The 16,590-nt window shown below is 40.1% G+C and overlaps 2 protein-coding genes across 2 annotated transcripts in view; both read left to right on the top strand.

Annotated features, from left to right (window-relative positions):
* Window positions 1–2,997, top strand: part of LOC116333879 (guanine nucleotide-binding protein G(i) subunit alpha-2-like) — a 50,867-nt gene extending 47,870 nt beyond the window's left edge. Inside the window, exons 6-9 of the mRNA XM_031757158.2 lie at window positions 394–523; window positions 696–849; window positions 1,677–1,887; window positions 1,989–2,997. Of these exons, the coding sequence (XP_031613018.1) occupies window positions 394–523; window positions 696–849; window positions 1,677–1,867 (475 nt within the window). The 3' untranslated portion in view covers window positions 1,868–1,887; window positions 1,989–2,997. The remainder of the gene's footprint in view (window positions 1–393; window positions 524–695; window positions 850–1,676; window positions 1,888–1,988) is intronic.
* Window positions 2,998–7,287: 4,290 nt separating this feature from the next.
* Window positions 7,288–9,931, top strand: LOC116333843 (PAK4-inhibitor inka1-like). The gene is made up of 3 exons (XM_031757115.2): window positions 7,288–7,440; window positions 7,567–7,600; window positions 8,829–9,931. Exons 2-3 carry the CDS (start codon window positions 7,583–7,585, stop codon window positions 9,807–9,809), a joined length of 999 nt encoding a protein of 332 aa, XP_031612975.1. The 5' UTR covers window positions 7,288–7,440; window positions 7,567–7,582; the 3' UTR covers window positions 9,810–9,931.
* The last annotated feature ends 6,659 nt before the right edge of the window (window positions 9,932–16,590 follow it).

Raw genomic sequence — 16,590 nt, 5'->3', positions numbered from 1 at the left:
AAAGCTGGCTGTTTTGGGAGAGCTAAAGTGCTGCTGTAGTGAATCATGTCACAAACGGTCAACTATATGTTCTGAGAAGCTGAAAAGAAGGACTATTGAATCTGGCACAGTCGAGTTGAGCATCCTCGCCCGTGCATTCAAGTCCTCTCCATCTTCATGAATAAATTATACATAATCTTAGTGAGAAACCTTCCGCACCATGCGTCAGCCTCAAGTCTTCTTGTTACCGGTGCAGCTGCACTGTGCTGAAATGCCTTCAGGAGGCAGGGAAATACAGAGGCCTGAAGAGAGGTAGAAGTGGGAAACTAGGTCGAGAGACCTAAAAATGTTTCCTTCATTGCTGAGTCCAGTCCACCTCATAGATACATATTTACACTGCGTTTGTTTGTACAGGATGTTTGATGTTGGAGGCCAGCGGTCAGAAAGGAAGAAGTGGATCCACTGCTTTGAGGGAGTCACAGCCATCATCTTCTGTGTAGCCATGAGTGCTTATGATCTGGTCCTGGCTGAGGACGAGGAGATGGTGAGTAAACACTTAGAAAACAGTTGCTGAACTTCACATTGGAGTCCAGTCCCAAGAAAATGAAAAGAACTGGAAGGAGGGCCGAGGTTTCAGTGAACTCATTTCCTTTGTGTGGTCTCGTAGTGTTCTCTAATAATCTCTTTATCTCCGCATTTGTGCCCGGCCCACCCAGAACCGGATGCATGAAAGCATGAAGCTCTTTGACTCAATCTGCAACAACAAGTGGTTCACAGAGACGTCCATCATCCTGTTCCTCAACAAGAAGGACCTGTTTCAGGAGAAGATTGCTCACAGCCCTTTGACCATCTGCTTCCCTGAGTACACTGGTATGTATGACTGCCTCAGTACAAACACAATGATAAACACATTTGTCATTGTGTTTATTCTTTATAGCAAGCCCAGTGATAACGTTGCAACTGTGTAGAATGATAAACATGAAAAACATGTTTTGAGACTTGCACTTGTTTTCACTTGCCAAGCCGAGTTTTTCATGAAATCATGAAACAAAATCTAGCCCCAGTTTGTATTTCTTGTGCAACATCAGTCCATTCCTGTGTCAGAAATGAGCAACTTTTTAGAAAAAAAACCTGAAGGTGTTTTTACAACACGTTCCCAAAATCTTCTTTAAACCTTCTGGATGCAAATTTTACTCCCCTCCTCCCCACTTGCTTTCCACTAAGCCAGAAATGACCGTACTGTTTTTGCACAAGAAGGGTGCACCCATTTTTTTTATGAAAATATGAAATTTAAAAAATTCACGTCGGTATAGTGTAAGCAAATGCACTCCAAGTGTCCTTCCTGCTGCGTGCTCTAATGAGGAAAATCCTTCACCTGAGACCTCTTTAGAAGCAGACGGTGAACTCTCGTCTGCTACATGTGAGAAAGGAAAAGTGCAAACAACATTCCCCGGGGTTCTTAAGTAAAACGGGGGCTTCTTTGACTTAAATGTAACAGCCTGCCCATGCATAATGGTGCAAGTTGCAACTACGTGCACAACTACAATGCAGGATAGGGAAATAATAATACTTGATTTGTAGGAATTGCTGGAAATGAGTCAGTTTGGATGAGTGCCAAGTGAAACTGTCTCTGCCTATCAGCAAAAAGATTTGACTTCTTTTCCACACTGATTAAGCTCTCCTGAAACTTTTCTCAGGCCCCAACACGTATGAGGAGGCCCAGGGTTACATCCAGACCAAATTTGAGGATCTGAACAAGAAGAAGGACACCAAGGAAATCTACACTCACTTCACCTGCGCCACTGACACCAAGAACGTGCAGTTTGTGTTTGATGCCGTCACCGATGTCATCATCAAGAACAACCTGAAGGACTGTGGCCTTTTCTGAAAATCAGTCTGAGAGTCGAGGTGAGTCTAAAGAAGAAAGGACTTGAAGTCACTGAGAGCCATGTGGATTCATAAACCAAAATGACTGAGATATTTTTGTTTGTTTTCTGTGTTTCTGTCAGATACTTGAACCGCTCTGACCATAGCGATGGGGGATTATACACGGATCATGAATGACTGCACTGGCCAACCACGATTTATGCTTTGATCTGCTTTTTATAAAGACACCTAAGAGACTGAAAACCCGACGAGCCTTGCAGATTTTCAACAATTGCTGATCCAGTTGCTCGTGTTATTAACTCTTTGGGCTATGACCACAAAAATCAACATCTATTTTATTTTTTTTTCTTTATTTTCAATTACTAGAGGAGGGAAATGTTTTCTTTTTTTTTTTATATATATATATATATATAAATGCATTCATTTTACTTCTAGAAATTCCAATGTGCAAATTATTAACCTTTTAATCACATGATGCTTATTTTTTAAGAGCTGAAGCACAGGCATGGACATAAAATATGATTCATAAAAAAGAAAGTGCTTTTTTTATAATGTTTACATCAGTTCATCATTCATAGCAAAAAGTATATATTCTGCATGACTCAACTTGGCAAATATTAGCTCTGTAATCCACACAAAGTATGTAACATTCCAACAAAAACAAAAAAAAAATAGGAAAAAAAATTAAAAGGCTAAAAAAGAAAAAATGGCTTCACCTGCTGGGGGGAAATTGTAGCTAAATTCTAAACAATATTTAAAGTATGTGTGTACCTAACATTCTTTCACTTTTATAGTATCATTTCCATGTCTGTTGCAGTATATTTGTGCCTTGACTTCTGTTTACAACCATTTCTTAGAAATGCTTTCAGAACTGTTTGACCTACTGTGCTCTGCTGCCTAGAATCTCTGAGTAGTATTGTGATTGTTAATGAGAGACGAAAATCTAATTCCGTAAAGAGGTTAGTGTTTTTGGTAAATAATAAAATGCTTTAAAAATTCCTTTATGATTTAATTTAAATAAAAGTAGACATCACCAGACTCGGTATATTGGGGTTTCCTGTCTGTTGTGTTACGTTAATATTGCTGCCAGTTCGTGTTTCAGGTGATCACTGAATAAAATGTTCACTGAGAGCTTTGATACTATATTTTTTTGTAAATTTGTACAGATGATTCAAATAGGGGGATGATGGTTTTACACGAGTAAAATAACTGAAGGGTTGTTTTTAATATCATGGTCAGATGCTAAGCAGGTTTTGATTAGATGGTTTCAGCCACGGAGGAAGAACTAAACTCCAGTAATACATATCTTTGTGTTCATCAATGTCAATTGGACACGGTAAAAGCAAAGAATGCTCCTGGCCTTAAATTCTCCACAGATGACTGACTTTAGCATTAGAGCAACTGATCAAAAGCTGGCAAATGTAGTGAACTGTAACACAGCTACAGTACTGTGCAAAAGTCTTGAACCACCCCCATTTGTTTTGCTTCCAAGGTGACTGACTTGTAATATTTTTTTTTTTAGGTGCGCTTGATTAAATAGTTCTCCGGACTTTGGGGCTTTCTGGAGGTCTTTCAAAGTTTTCATTTGCACATTATGCTGGTTTTTTTGTTGTTTTTTTTCTGCCAATTTTCGTTCCAGTCTTTGTCACTGACTAATTTTCAGAGGATTTTTTTTTTTAACACCGACCAATGAATTATTCAAGCAGTAAATCCAAGGTATCAACCAGTGTTGTGTCTACACAGCCAGTGGTGTTGGGGATCTTGTCAAAATCTTGACGCAATTATGAACAGAGGAAAATGCCATCAGATTTTAACCCACTGTGCAATATCATCTGGAAAGTGTCCTACTGGGATTGGCTTCTTTTTTCAGCATGACAATGATCCCAAATCTGGTAAAAGATTACCTGGATAGAAAATATGTGTAACTATTGGTTATGGATTGGCCTCCTCAGAGCCCGGACCTCAATTACTCTGAACCAGTGTGTGCTCGTCTTGACAAAGAACAGAACAAAAGCAGCCAACATCTAAAAAATAGCTTTGAATGTCCTTCAAGTAGCCTGCAAAACTTTTCCTGAAGACTACTTACAGAAATTGCAAGAAAGCTTGACTAAGAGAGCTCAGGCTGTGTTGAAAATAAACCAAAGAATGATTTTTAAGCTTGTTGGAAGACGAACTGATGTACTGTATTTATAGGTTTCCAATCCAAAAATCGCTGCACCCATTTCCCAAACAAAATACAAAGAAACGAGGGGTTACAATACTTTTGCAGAGTAATGTGTACAACAGTCAGTGTTGGTAAACATGCATATCTTATTGGCACAAGCTACTCCTTATATTAGACCAAGAAAGACTAAAGGAGTGCTGCATTAGCCCTTTAAAGCCTGAACCATGAAATAATTGCCAGAAAGCCAGGAGTTTATGGAACCATCTGACAAATTTGTTTAAAAAATGAATTACATTTTTATTTCCATGAGTTTTCATTTTTATCTTATTTGCTACATCTCCCTTTTTAAAGAGAGAGAAAAAAAAAAAAGCTTAAAAATTTATTGTTCTATTTATTTAGATTTTTCAGGGGGAAAAATCTCACTGATGTCGTAGAAGTCTCAAAAACAAAAATCTTCATGTGTCAAATATAAAACACTAGGCGTTCACAGGTTAAACACAAGTGTTAAAAAGTGTGTTTTGCTTATGCTTGATGTTTCTTTTCATTTACAGGAGGAAGACTTCTTAATTTGAAAGTATATACAGCTTTGTATTACTTCAATAATGTCTTCCGTTTGATGCAAGAGGCATGCACGAATTTTAAAAACACTGACACTGCCATCTGGTGGACACATGCATATAGAGATAATAGCTGATCAACAAATATTTACAGACTATTCAACTTTCTTGGTCAGTCTCTAACAAAACTATCACCACGAAAAGTATTTAACACTGGCAGCAAGCAGAAAATGACTTGTTTTCTTTTTCCTGCAGCTGTTCTTGCTATATAGCAGATATAGTATATTTAGATTGTAGCTTCTACAGGGGAAACTATAGAAGTAGATGAGACTCTGTGTTGGAGAAAAGGTTTACATTTTTTACTTTTCAGGTCTAGAGAAATATGTTGCGTCTTAAAAACCACACAGTCAGATGCATCTGCTATTTATTGAAAACTGACTTCATAAACACTTCACCATTCAGATTTTTTGATTAGCAAATGGCAGCGGCAACGTTCAGTTTACCTGCACATGAAAATGTCTGGGATATTGTTATTGTTATTGATGAGAGTGATAAGGTGGGAACAGAAAACAGCAAGAAGTTCACATTAGCTTGTGGCATACTAATAATGCAGTCTTACCAAAGCTGTGACTTCCTCCTGAAATGATCCTTCAGGAGGAAGTTTTGACAAAGCTTATTAGACTTTTTATGGCCTATAAAGCACAGATATAATAATACTGACAATCATAATGCTATATTGCATTTCTGCATTGCTGTAGGTTTAGTAAATGAATATATAATTGACAGGGGTGGTAATGTAAAAATGCTTGTTAACTGCATGCAGAAAAATCAGCATGACACTTTTTCACTCTTCAAGCCAGTTTCCCTTGCAAAGTATTTTCTCCAGAGGGCGCTCCGATTCTGTGAATGAAGGCAGGGTGAAGTCTCAGGCACACAGTAGGTCCCTTCATCATCAGGTATGATGTCAAAGTCTCTGTGCAGTCACCAGTTATTTCAAAGTTTTATTTTAAGTGCTCATCTGAGTCAAGGGGACATGTTGCAAATGCTCATATGCTACTTAATGTTGGATTGCTCCCCAACTGTCTGGATGAATCCGTCATTCAGATTTGCATAGACATCTATTCACGGAATGTAAACGGCAGGTGAGGTGCTAAACGACTGATCGTTACATTTACATTCTCAACCTTTTGTTGTCACTGTGATCCAATGATTTCCCACCAGCCAGCAGCAGGAAGAGAGCTTTCCTTCCTCTTCGGGAATTATAAAGAACCACAAAATAACTGAACGTGTGGGCTGAACATTTACGATGGAAACAATGGCTGGGAAATTATTTACACGCACATCACCAAATCTTGACTGATCTTGACTTTTCTATGTCACACACAATAAGAAGGTATATGAATCATCCTCACCCCATAAAGACTGACAAAAGCTAACTTAGCAGTACATATTAGGCCCATATAAGAATAAAATAAATCATTTTGTACCCAGAAGGGAAGCAAGAAGTTCTTTTTAGCCTTTTTTTTAAATAATAAAACTACACATTTCCCAAACCTTGAAAAAAATCACTGTGTATTGTATGTATGCGATGTTTCATACATGACTTTTTTCTGGATGGCAGATTCAGAGCCACACACGCTCACAAGGTAGATAGATTGATGCACAGAGCCAAGTTTTCGTAGAAATCTAACTCTGGAACAGGTAAACTGGCTCCGCTGTTCTGGGGCTTGCTGTGAGCACTAATCTGCACATGAACAGTGGGCCATCAGGATCATTCCCCAAAGACCAACAACTTAATGCATGCCTTAGCCCATTGGATTTGCATACACATTATTGTGAATGGACGGTGGGGTGCCAATTGACCGTCAAGGTGGTGGCATGCAGTTAAATTTACACTTGGGCACTTTGCTTCTGAATAAATGGATGAGAGTGCAATAAGCCACCAATTGTACAAGCACTACAAAAATTAGAAGTAACCTAAAAAAAGAGTGCCAAGGTTTGGGTTAAAACAATCATGTGGGATAGAAAAAATGGGCTAGGAAAGGAAACACAATGAAAAGTGTTTGATTACGTATAAATGCATCACAGGGGGGATGAAGCAGTCAGTCAGTCGCAGTCAAAAAGAAAGAAAGATTGGTGGTTTTTTGTGTGTGTGTGTGTGTGTGTGTTTTTTTTTTTTTTACCATATGATAAGTTAGGGGTTTGCTCTGACCAAAAAAAAGGAAGCTTCTTAAAACTTTTACTATTTGCCGTTTTGTTTAGTTTGTTTTTCTGAATCCAGAATGCGATTTTATGATCTGCACTGATGTGACGCCTTTTCAACAAAATAAGTGAATTAAAATGAAGTAAAAGCTGAATTATTATTATTATTATTTCTGGAAGCGATAGAAAGAAAGACTTTTACTATCTCTCATAATCTCATAACATAATTTATAAATGCTACAGGCCCACTAAAGTAATCTCTAGGTCTGGGTTCAATCTTCCCAGGTCTTTGCGTTCAAACATTACACGACAACGGTGTTTTATGATGAAGGGTATGTTTAAAAATCTGAATTGAGTTGTGGGGGTGCTATAGTCTACAGAAGTATCTTTTTTTTTTTCTCTCCTGCTGTTTTGCAAATGAGCTCTGCGGGCATCCTGCGCCCTGATTGGCTCATTCAGACACGAGTGGTTGTAACTGGCTGCAGAGCGCGGAGCTGTAAAAGGAGGCCAAGGGGGCTGAAATTTTCACTCAGCATATCAAGCGGCTGGAGCCGAAAGGGCTGACTCCTTACTGGGGACACTAAATCCCGCGACTGCTTTGATCGAATCGGGACAATTTTTTCTTAATGGGACGAAGCTGTCACGTTCAAGGTAAGCGCTGTGTAGCCTAAACTCTTGTTATTAAATACTTTCACGAAGTGTTATTTATTAGTTATGAGGGGTGTCATGTCTGTGGGGCGCTGCATTAAATCCACTCCATCATTTTCTTTCTTGCAGATATTACGTTTTACAGATGAAAGGAAAAGAGATGGTAAGTTTGCTTTATATTAATTTTATTATAAAAGTGTAAACCCCGAAACCATTCTAGTATATTCTGAATAGACTCGTAGAGTCAGTCTTTCCACGCGTGGAACATGTTAAATCGTGATAAGAGTTCATTCTGTTCTTCAAACAAGGTGAAGTTTAACTGTTTACCAGACATTCACTGTTTTGATCAGCTGGAACGTCTCTTAATTTGCATGATAGAACATGTTGTCCGATACTTCATATACGTGCTGATAATCCTCCTGTGCACGTTCCCTACTTCCTCACGTTTTGTGCAGCTTGCAGAGTTATGATAAAAAGCAAAATGGGGGCAGAAGGTCTTGCAACAGGGTCAAATTCTGGAGTAGACTAGGAGATGAGGGGTCATAGAGGTTCAGAGGTTACTGTATTGACAAGAATCCTGCAACTACCTTGCAGTTGTGGTGGCTGGTGTTAGACTGTGTCAGGTTTCCTCCTGTACTGCTTATCCTTTCATATCTTACCTCTGTACTGATGTCAAACTTTGTTGCAACGGGGAATTAAAGTGGGTTTATAAAAATGTAAGAAAATGAGACCCCACTTTTCCTTTTTTGTTACTCCTTCACCTCTGCTCTTAAACTCTATGTTACTCACTATCACATGATCTCTTGTTTAAGTTTGAGAGTGAGCCACCAGTGTCCACTGGCTGATTCTGACCAATCCGCTCCTTGAGTCAGAGAGGAAGCAGGAGTATTACCCTGGTAAAATTTATATGCAAGCATGTTGCACCCTTAAAGAGACAGGACCCCTGTCAACTTTCTGTGTATAGTTCGCTTCACTTTGGGCAGGACGTCTCTCTCTCTCTGGAATAACATTTGTCTGGGTTGTCAGTTGAATCATTTCTGAGTCAATGAAATTAGGGCGTTCACTCTAGTTGTTGGTGTGGTTCAGTGAATTAACGGACAAACCTATAGCCTTTGTTTTTGAAATTGGCTTCTTGAAGAACTGCGCTCTTTGAACAGCAGGTCAGCTGACCTTAAAGATTACAATAGGAAAAGATGTTCTTTCATAGGCTGAAATGTACTCCAAGCAAGTTTGAACGTGTCCCAAAAATAGTCCCTGTTCCTACCTTTACCCAGCACTCCATTTAAAAAGGATTAATGATTACCAGTCATCTTCTTTTGTTAGCTTTATTCATGCTCCATATCATATGACTAATTGCCAACTTCTTAAAACTCTTTGTCATTTCTTTGCAGCTTTGCCTAAGTGACTCCGGTGACTGCCTACGGGAGCAGATGCAGTATATGATGAGGTCACTGCAAGATTTAAAACAACCTTGGAAAAGCTGCCCTGCAGCCAGGCGCCCCCTCGCTCCCATCAACGCTCAACTCCCAGCCTTAGTCCAACACTCGGCACTGGCGCGCGCTTGTCAGCAGCGAGCTTTACAACGGGAGCAACGCGCACGCCTACGGATGTCTGATGCCAGCACGGCCAGTACCTACGACTCTGCCTGCTGCCTGGCGAGTCCTCTGGAAGAGGATGAGGACGACTCCAGCAGCCGGTTTGGGTTCAGACTGAGCACGGCCTCTCCCAGCAGTCACAAGAGTCTGGAGTTTGATTCAGGCTACTCCGAGGCCTCGTGGCAGGATGATGGAGTATATCTGAGGAGGACCAGGAATGTGCGGGTGTCATCTTCAGCCTGCATGCGCACACAAAGATTACCAAGCGGACGTATTCGCCCCAAATCCACCTCCGACGTTTGTCTGGAGACATGGACATCATTTGAGGCCAGTGACCCGGAGGACTGGACAAACTCTTTATTGACCAGAGGGCGCAACCGCCAACCTCTGGTTTTAGGTGACAACAGCTTTGCAGATCTCATACAGAACTGGATGGACTTGCCAGAATGTCCAGAGCCTACCAACCTGAAGCCAACTTCAAGGCCTAGGCTGGGAAAAACCTTCTTCGTCAATATGAGGAGGAAACTAGTTGGACTGTCTAAGAGTGTGGAGGACAAAGTGAGGATGAGATCCACTGAATCTCAGATTAACAGAACTGACAATGCTGCAAAACGTCTGTCCTGTCCGGTTGTGGCAGCACAATCCAGAGTTCCATTTTTCCACAAGTCGCACGCGTGCATTAATGAGCTCGATGCGGACTTCTATCGCTTTGCAGCTCTCATGAAGTCAGGCAGCCGGCAGCCCATAATCTGCAAAAATATTATCAGCTACATCTGACATCCATTTTCGTGTGGAGCCATTTACAGACTGAACAATCCTCAGAGTCACTTTATTTTTATATGACTGTTTCCCATTTTTAATATGCTGAAAATAAAGAAGTTATAAAAACCCAAACTCTACTTGCTCTTATGTGTACCTTTCATTGGTTATTTAAAATTCCCAGAGACTACTGGAACACATTCTGCCATCATTATCTCAGTTTCCTTACACTGATAATGAATCTCCGCAGTGCAGTCGGTTAAAGGACGCTTTAAGCGTCCTCTCCTATAAAGCAAATGAATGTGGTTTCATTTATTTTCATTAGAAATGGGCACATGAGATGGTGGTTGTAGATGCATGGTTCAGTGTAACTGGGGTATAATAAAAAAAGATAAATTGATAGCATGTAGGAAGCGCAGACCTATAGTAATTCCAGTATTTTGTTAGATACCATGGGACTCATGTTCTTACTCAACAAAAGAGAGGCTTTAACCAGGACAACAAAGCTATTTACAGGCCAGAATCAGAGGCTGTATCAACAGAGTGCTGTGTTCCCGATGAGGTAATTCCCCATGTGTCTGCAGTGAGAGGTGAGAGGAGGCGAAGCAGCTGGCTGCAGATGGTGCACACATTTATTCTCCTCTTTGCTTTATGAAGAACCTCTCGCTAATAGCTCCCTGCCTCATTTAACCTGGGCTCTGCTCTTATTGTGGTCCAGCCTTACAGGTGGTACCAACTCATCCACACACTTTGCTTAATGGTATACTTAATCTTGTGCTCACCAAGCAAAGAGAGAAAAAAAAATGCTGAGTGGCATATGCACCAAGATAAGCTAACAATCACTTCACCTTTGCCTTTACAAATTCACTTTGCTCATCAATTCAGAGGAGAAACTACACCAGACCATATAAAGATAAAGAATTTTCCCCCAGTGGGATTTCCCATGCTCCCTGCTGCAGCCAGACTCACCAATCATGTCTGATATCAAGGACAGGGGAGGAGAGGAGAGAAAGATGGTTCTAACTGGGCGCTGTTTGTCTTGGCCTGTTTATCAAGGTCTCCTGTTGGAATGTCACTGAGGGCTCACTGCTGAGCACTCACTGGGGATAAAATGAGCTCTTATCATGAAGCAGTTACAATATTCACAAGATAGTTTCTAAAAGGCAGCTAAACAGAGCGTCTTTGTGAAGAGAACCTCAGCAAATCGTCTGGGTGTGCTCTTTTTCTCTGGTTCTTTCTTGAGCTCATTACATTTAAAGCGCATGTTTCCAGTGGGAATGAGAGAAAAGGACACAGGAAACAATGAATCCAACACATTAATCACCTCAATGGCATTTTGCCTACTGAACACGTCCCACTACATGCAGTAGATGTGAAAGCAGGAGCATCTTTTATAGTTATTTACAGGCCAGAACCAGTTTCAGCAGATGGCTGCCTGAGCCTGATTCTTTCAGACGTTTCTTCCTGTTAAAAAGGGAGTTTTTCTTTCCCACTGTTGCTAAGGTTTGTTCATAGGGGTTGTTTAAATGTTAGGGGTGTCTCTGTATTATTGTAGGATTTTTACCTTACAATATAAAGCACATTGAGGCAACTCTTATTGCGATTTGGTGCTATATAAATAAACTGAACTGAATATACCTAACTCCTGAGGTGGAAAGGATCACTGATTATAGTAGCAGGCACAAACATAATGATTATGTATTGATTTAAAGAAAAAGTGTATGAGAACAGTGTGATGCCCAAATTTTAAGATAAGTTCTTATCTTAAAATTTGAATCGCTAACTCAACCTACTTAGTACATAGAAATGTTGAGATGCTTAACTCAAAATTTTGAGACACCTAACCTGCAATTCTGAGATAATAACCTCAAATTTTGACCTATGGATAGCATAGGAAACAAACTTCCATACATGTGGGTGAAAGTAGGATCAGTGATAAGAACGATAAGAGAAAAAACGCCAGGTTACCCGACATTTAAATATCTTACTGACATATTCTAATTTTTCACCGATGTAGCTAAGAACTGTGTGTCATTACCCATCCAGCTGATTCCACTGCCTCCTTCTGAAAGCACGTAAAGGCTTTAGAGGAGCACCGTTCAGTGGGCACGAGGTGAGGTTGCTTCAGGAGTAGAAGGTCCTTTTAAAATGACTCCAGTTTCAACAGAATGGCTGCCACCCACATTCTGCTTAGAGCAAGTTCAACTCTGTTACTAACAGTTGTCGTAAACAACATTCATGAACTTGGCACATGAGATGATCTGAGGCAGATCTGTTGAAGCATCGCACGCTCACAGGGTGGCCCAGTCTAACAGAGTGGACACAAAACATATTTCCTGCTAATTAAAAGTTTAGCTGGGAATTTTAGTCCTGGTCCTCACCGGGAATGTCAGCACGAAATCATGTTCACGAATGTAATCATGTAATTATCACGTTAGTAAATAAAAGGAGTAGATGGATGAGGTGCCAAAATTTGCCAAACTCCTCAGCCGTGTAATTTTTTTGTGTTGCCATACACACAAGCTCATGTGAGCGCTAAAATCTACATTGTAACCAGACAATTTGTTTTTCAGCACGATTTGCTCTTTTAGTCTTTCTGTGCTCTCAGGGGTGGAAGTTTCTACTGCTGATGCTGGCTGGTCTAAAGGGCCAGTAATTAAACTTCTCTGTTAGAATTAAACTCGTGTTTTTTGCTATATTTACACTTTACTTCTGACCATCAAATTGCAGGTAAAATCTTTGAACGGTTACTGGCCATTTATTGTTTGTCCTAGGCGTAGGCAGGATTATGAAAACAGTAGCTGTCCAGTAACAAGAAGTAGAACAAGTAGAGTCAGTAGGGCTTCTCAGTTTCCTGTCGCACCAGTGACTATTGTTTTTTGAAAATACAACAAAGGGAAAAATCTAGCAACGTGCAATTTCTTTCATTTTCTTTTTAGTTCTGTGGAAGAAGGATTTTCTAGTAATTTGCTTTTTAGATAGTTTAGAACAGAGAGTTGGAGTTTTTACCTTGTACATCAAACTCCTGTTGACAGTTATGTAGCACCAAGTCAGAGGGAAACCTACACTGTGAATCAGTGTTACTTGGAAATAGGAATATGAAATTGCATAATCTGGCAATTTTTTCCATTTTACAGTGGGTAAACCCCAAGGTAACCACTACCTACCCTCAGAGTGGATCAGGAGGCTTGCGTTCATGGCATCACAATGCTGGGATATCAGTTGACAGTAGAATATATATAACATTAATAAAACTAATGTTGATGAATTACACTGGATTCTGAATGAATTCCAAAGGACTGACTCACTGAGCTGTTTGGGGCTACCAACAGTTTCTGGATTCCATGTTTCAGAGAAACAGAAAGTGCAACATCACTGATCCCTTTAGGGGAAAAAACTTTAACTGTCTAATGTGATTTTTGCCCAGGCTCAGGAAACAAATGCAGAAAGGTGTGCAGTATCAAATATTTCATGCGCTGGACTTGCCCACCAGCATCTGTCTCCGAACCGGAAAGTGATTAAAAGTCAATTACCTTTGCTTTCTTGCCTTTACTGAAGAGGGGCTCCTTTCGTGTAACAAATGCAGGCTCTTCTTATTAACTTATCAGCACTGGGACAGGAAGTGAAATGCGGGGGCTCTTTAGCCTGCAGTTTGACAAAGAATACATTTGATTAATATACATCTTTTTTTCTTTTTCTGGTGAGTAAATTAAAACAGAAGAAAATGTAATTTAATACTCAGCTAGCTATCAGCTAGATTTCACTCATTAACAGGCAATACTCCCACTAATCTGGTCATTATATATATATATATATATATATATATATATATATATATATATATATATATATATATATATATATATATATATATATATATATATATATATATATATATATATATATATATATATATATATATATATACTGACTTGATATGTTTAATTAAAATATATGTACATATATTCAGTCTAATTTCAAATCCATGAGAACTTTTTCATCCTTTTGGTGTGTACAAGCTTTATTTAGGAGTCACACAGCTGCTTTTCACAATTATAAACTGGTGTCTTAAGTTCGTGGGAATCATAACAGTTGAGATGACATGTTCTAAATATCCCAGGAGGCTTTGCATTGGTTCTCATAGCCAAATAGGGCCCCTTAGGTCAGACCCTACTTCCTCTGTTCAGTACAACACATGCCTTTGCAAGCAATCCAATGCCACTGTGTAAGAAATGCCTCATTAGGAGCTAAAATTCCACACTGCTTTGTGCTTGAATCTGATGGTTTAATGTTTTATCCATAGCAGTTCAGATGGTTTTTTGTGTGTTCCTACGTGAGGTAAAGATCTATCTGTATTAAACTTGTGCCACAAGTTTTCTCACATTTTTCCCACATAGTTTTTTCTCTCAGTTTGGAATTCTTGCAGGAGATCAGTAAAAACAGTCCATCCATGCTATTTCTCGATTTCAGCACTATCATAAAGGATTACTCTGGACTGTTTTGCTGTTTTTAAGGCTTGAATAAACAAGCATCATCTCTGGAATGTGGTGGCTTTTTTTTTGCATTCTATTCTTACCTTGAAGTTGCACTACTTGTGAGCACAGACCTGCCTGAGCTTGTGTAACGTTGTGTCCTATTCACCCACATTTGGCACAGGTACACAATAATGGGCCACTGCAGAGCCTGTTCCATGCATATTTGCAAAGCAGAGCAGAGCCCGCTGCCTGCCAACGTGATGTCTCCGCACTCTGACACGGAAAAACACCACTGAAGAGGATGGAAAAAACATTAGCTTCTCTGGAGACAATTAATGGGGTTTTTTATTTTTTGCAGAACCTCACGTTTTAGCACTCCTACACAGCAGCAATTTCCCTTTCATTAAGACGGGGCCCACAGGGTCCAAAATCACCTTTTCTAATGTCCACTTGGAAAATGTATTCGGTTTAAGATAGTGGGGCAGAAACACGTATGGTTTTTGTGTGTGTGTGCGTTTATATTTCTAAATAGAGGCGGGTGCTCTCTATAGAACTACAGTACAATGGAAACGGTTTTAACACGCTACCAGTAAAAACACAAAGGAAACTCTCCAAAGCATGTAGAAGATGCCAAAGCCACACATTCTCAACATTCTTTCACGCTTTTGCTTTTGGAGGATGTAAGTGTGAGAGCGACTCTGGGCATTCAGAGTCCATTCACGGCCACATGACCTAATGTCGGTTTGCACTCACACAGTCGGGGCATTAACTCTAACATCACGGCTAAGTCAAACTTTCACTGCCAAACACAAGTATTCACACTCACACACACACAAACATTGTCTCATAGTTTAGCTTTGATACAACAGGGACAGAAGGCTACAGGCAAGAAAACAGCATCCCCGCTGGAGAGCTCAGCTGAACCCAGAAACCAGAAACCACAAAGAAGACGCTCTATTTTTTGAAAAGAAAACAGTTTTTTGGATTTCTCTGCTTGAAATAACTGCTGCAATCCTGTATGGAAAAACACAGACTATAACCCTGATTTATGTTGTATAGCCACACACACATATATACATGTATGGTGAAAAGATCTTTCATTGATCCCTGCTGGGAAATCCAGTCAGTGCATTTAATTGACGTTGAGCATTCAGAGCAGTAAGCAGCCACATGCATTGGGCAACTTCAGCTCAAAGCCAGTGCCTTGGTCAGAGACATTATGAAGGAGAATTACGCCAAACCTTCCTGCTGTAGGCAAAAGTGCTAACCATATTTAATCTGTGCTGACCAAAGCAACCATACAGCACCGTCTTTTAATCTTAGGGGATGATTTAACTCAGAATAATCTACATGTAGCCTTGTGTGGGTCATAACTTAAAGTGTTTCCGTGTGACTGACATACAAAGAAGAGTGAAGCAATGGGATCTCCATCTTGCCCAACTACTGCAGACACAGGAAGCAACATAGCCACAAGCAGCGAGGAAGAGCTGGCTTGTGGTCAGATAAACTTTAAGAGTGTAGAGAGACAAGAAGAAGCGATGGAAGAAACATTCATCCTACACTTATGAAGAAGAAAGAGAAGGCAAGGAGCAAAATGCTAATGAGGAGTTAAATACAGGAATAAATGAGAGTTTTGTGAAGCAAGCTGCAATGAAAAGCCCAGCTATGGAAGCAAGAAGTGTCTGGGTGTGAGAAAAGTAATTAGGATGCGAGCCCGATCAGACAATCGGTCATTCTGTTGAGCAGGAAACTGGGGTCAGAAGAGCGACCTTGATAAGTTGTCTTCCTGTGGCGCTCCACAGCATGGTCTCGCCACTAACTGTCCCTCTACAGCTCTGGATAGAAAACCCTCATTGGATGGTTGCACAATGGAGTCCTTCTCCAGTCTTAAGATGTGCTACACTGATGAGACAAACAGAAAGCAGACATTGTGTGGTCTCAAAGATCTCTCAGTCTCCCGCTTCCTCCCACTCTTCTTCTTTTTTTTTCCTCTGACATTTTTACTTCCTGCTGACATCCTCCGACTCATCTTCATTCTTCGATTCTCCATTCAGAATTCACTTTTAATCGAAATAAAATTTGCCGTCACTCCCCCCAGCCCCACTCCCTCCCCACAGACCCCTGCAGGTATTTGTTAGTAAAATGTGATATTTGTTTGTGCAGACTGTGCATCGCTGTTCTGCTGAACCAGTTGGTCATGGCTGATTTGCTCTCATACTGTTTTGGTTATGGATAATTTGTTATGATGGCTGAACTTATTTAGTGACCTCTTGTCCTGATATATGCCAGAGCAGGCCGAGTGTAAATAGAAATGTTGAGAAAAA

This window comes from Oreochromis aureus, linkage group 5, assembly GCF_013358895.1.
Source record: "Oreochromis aureus strain Israel breed Guangdong linkage group 5, ZZ_aureus, whole genome shotgun sequence".
NCBI lineage: Eukaryota > Metazoa > Chordata > Actinopteri > Cichliformes > Cichlidae > Oreochromis > Oreochromis aureus.
This window is presented reverse-complemented; position numbering and strand designations above follow the sequence as displayed.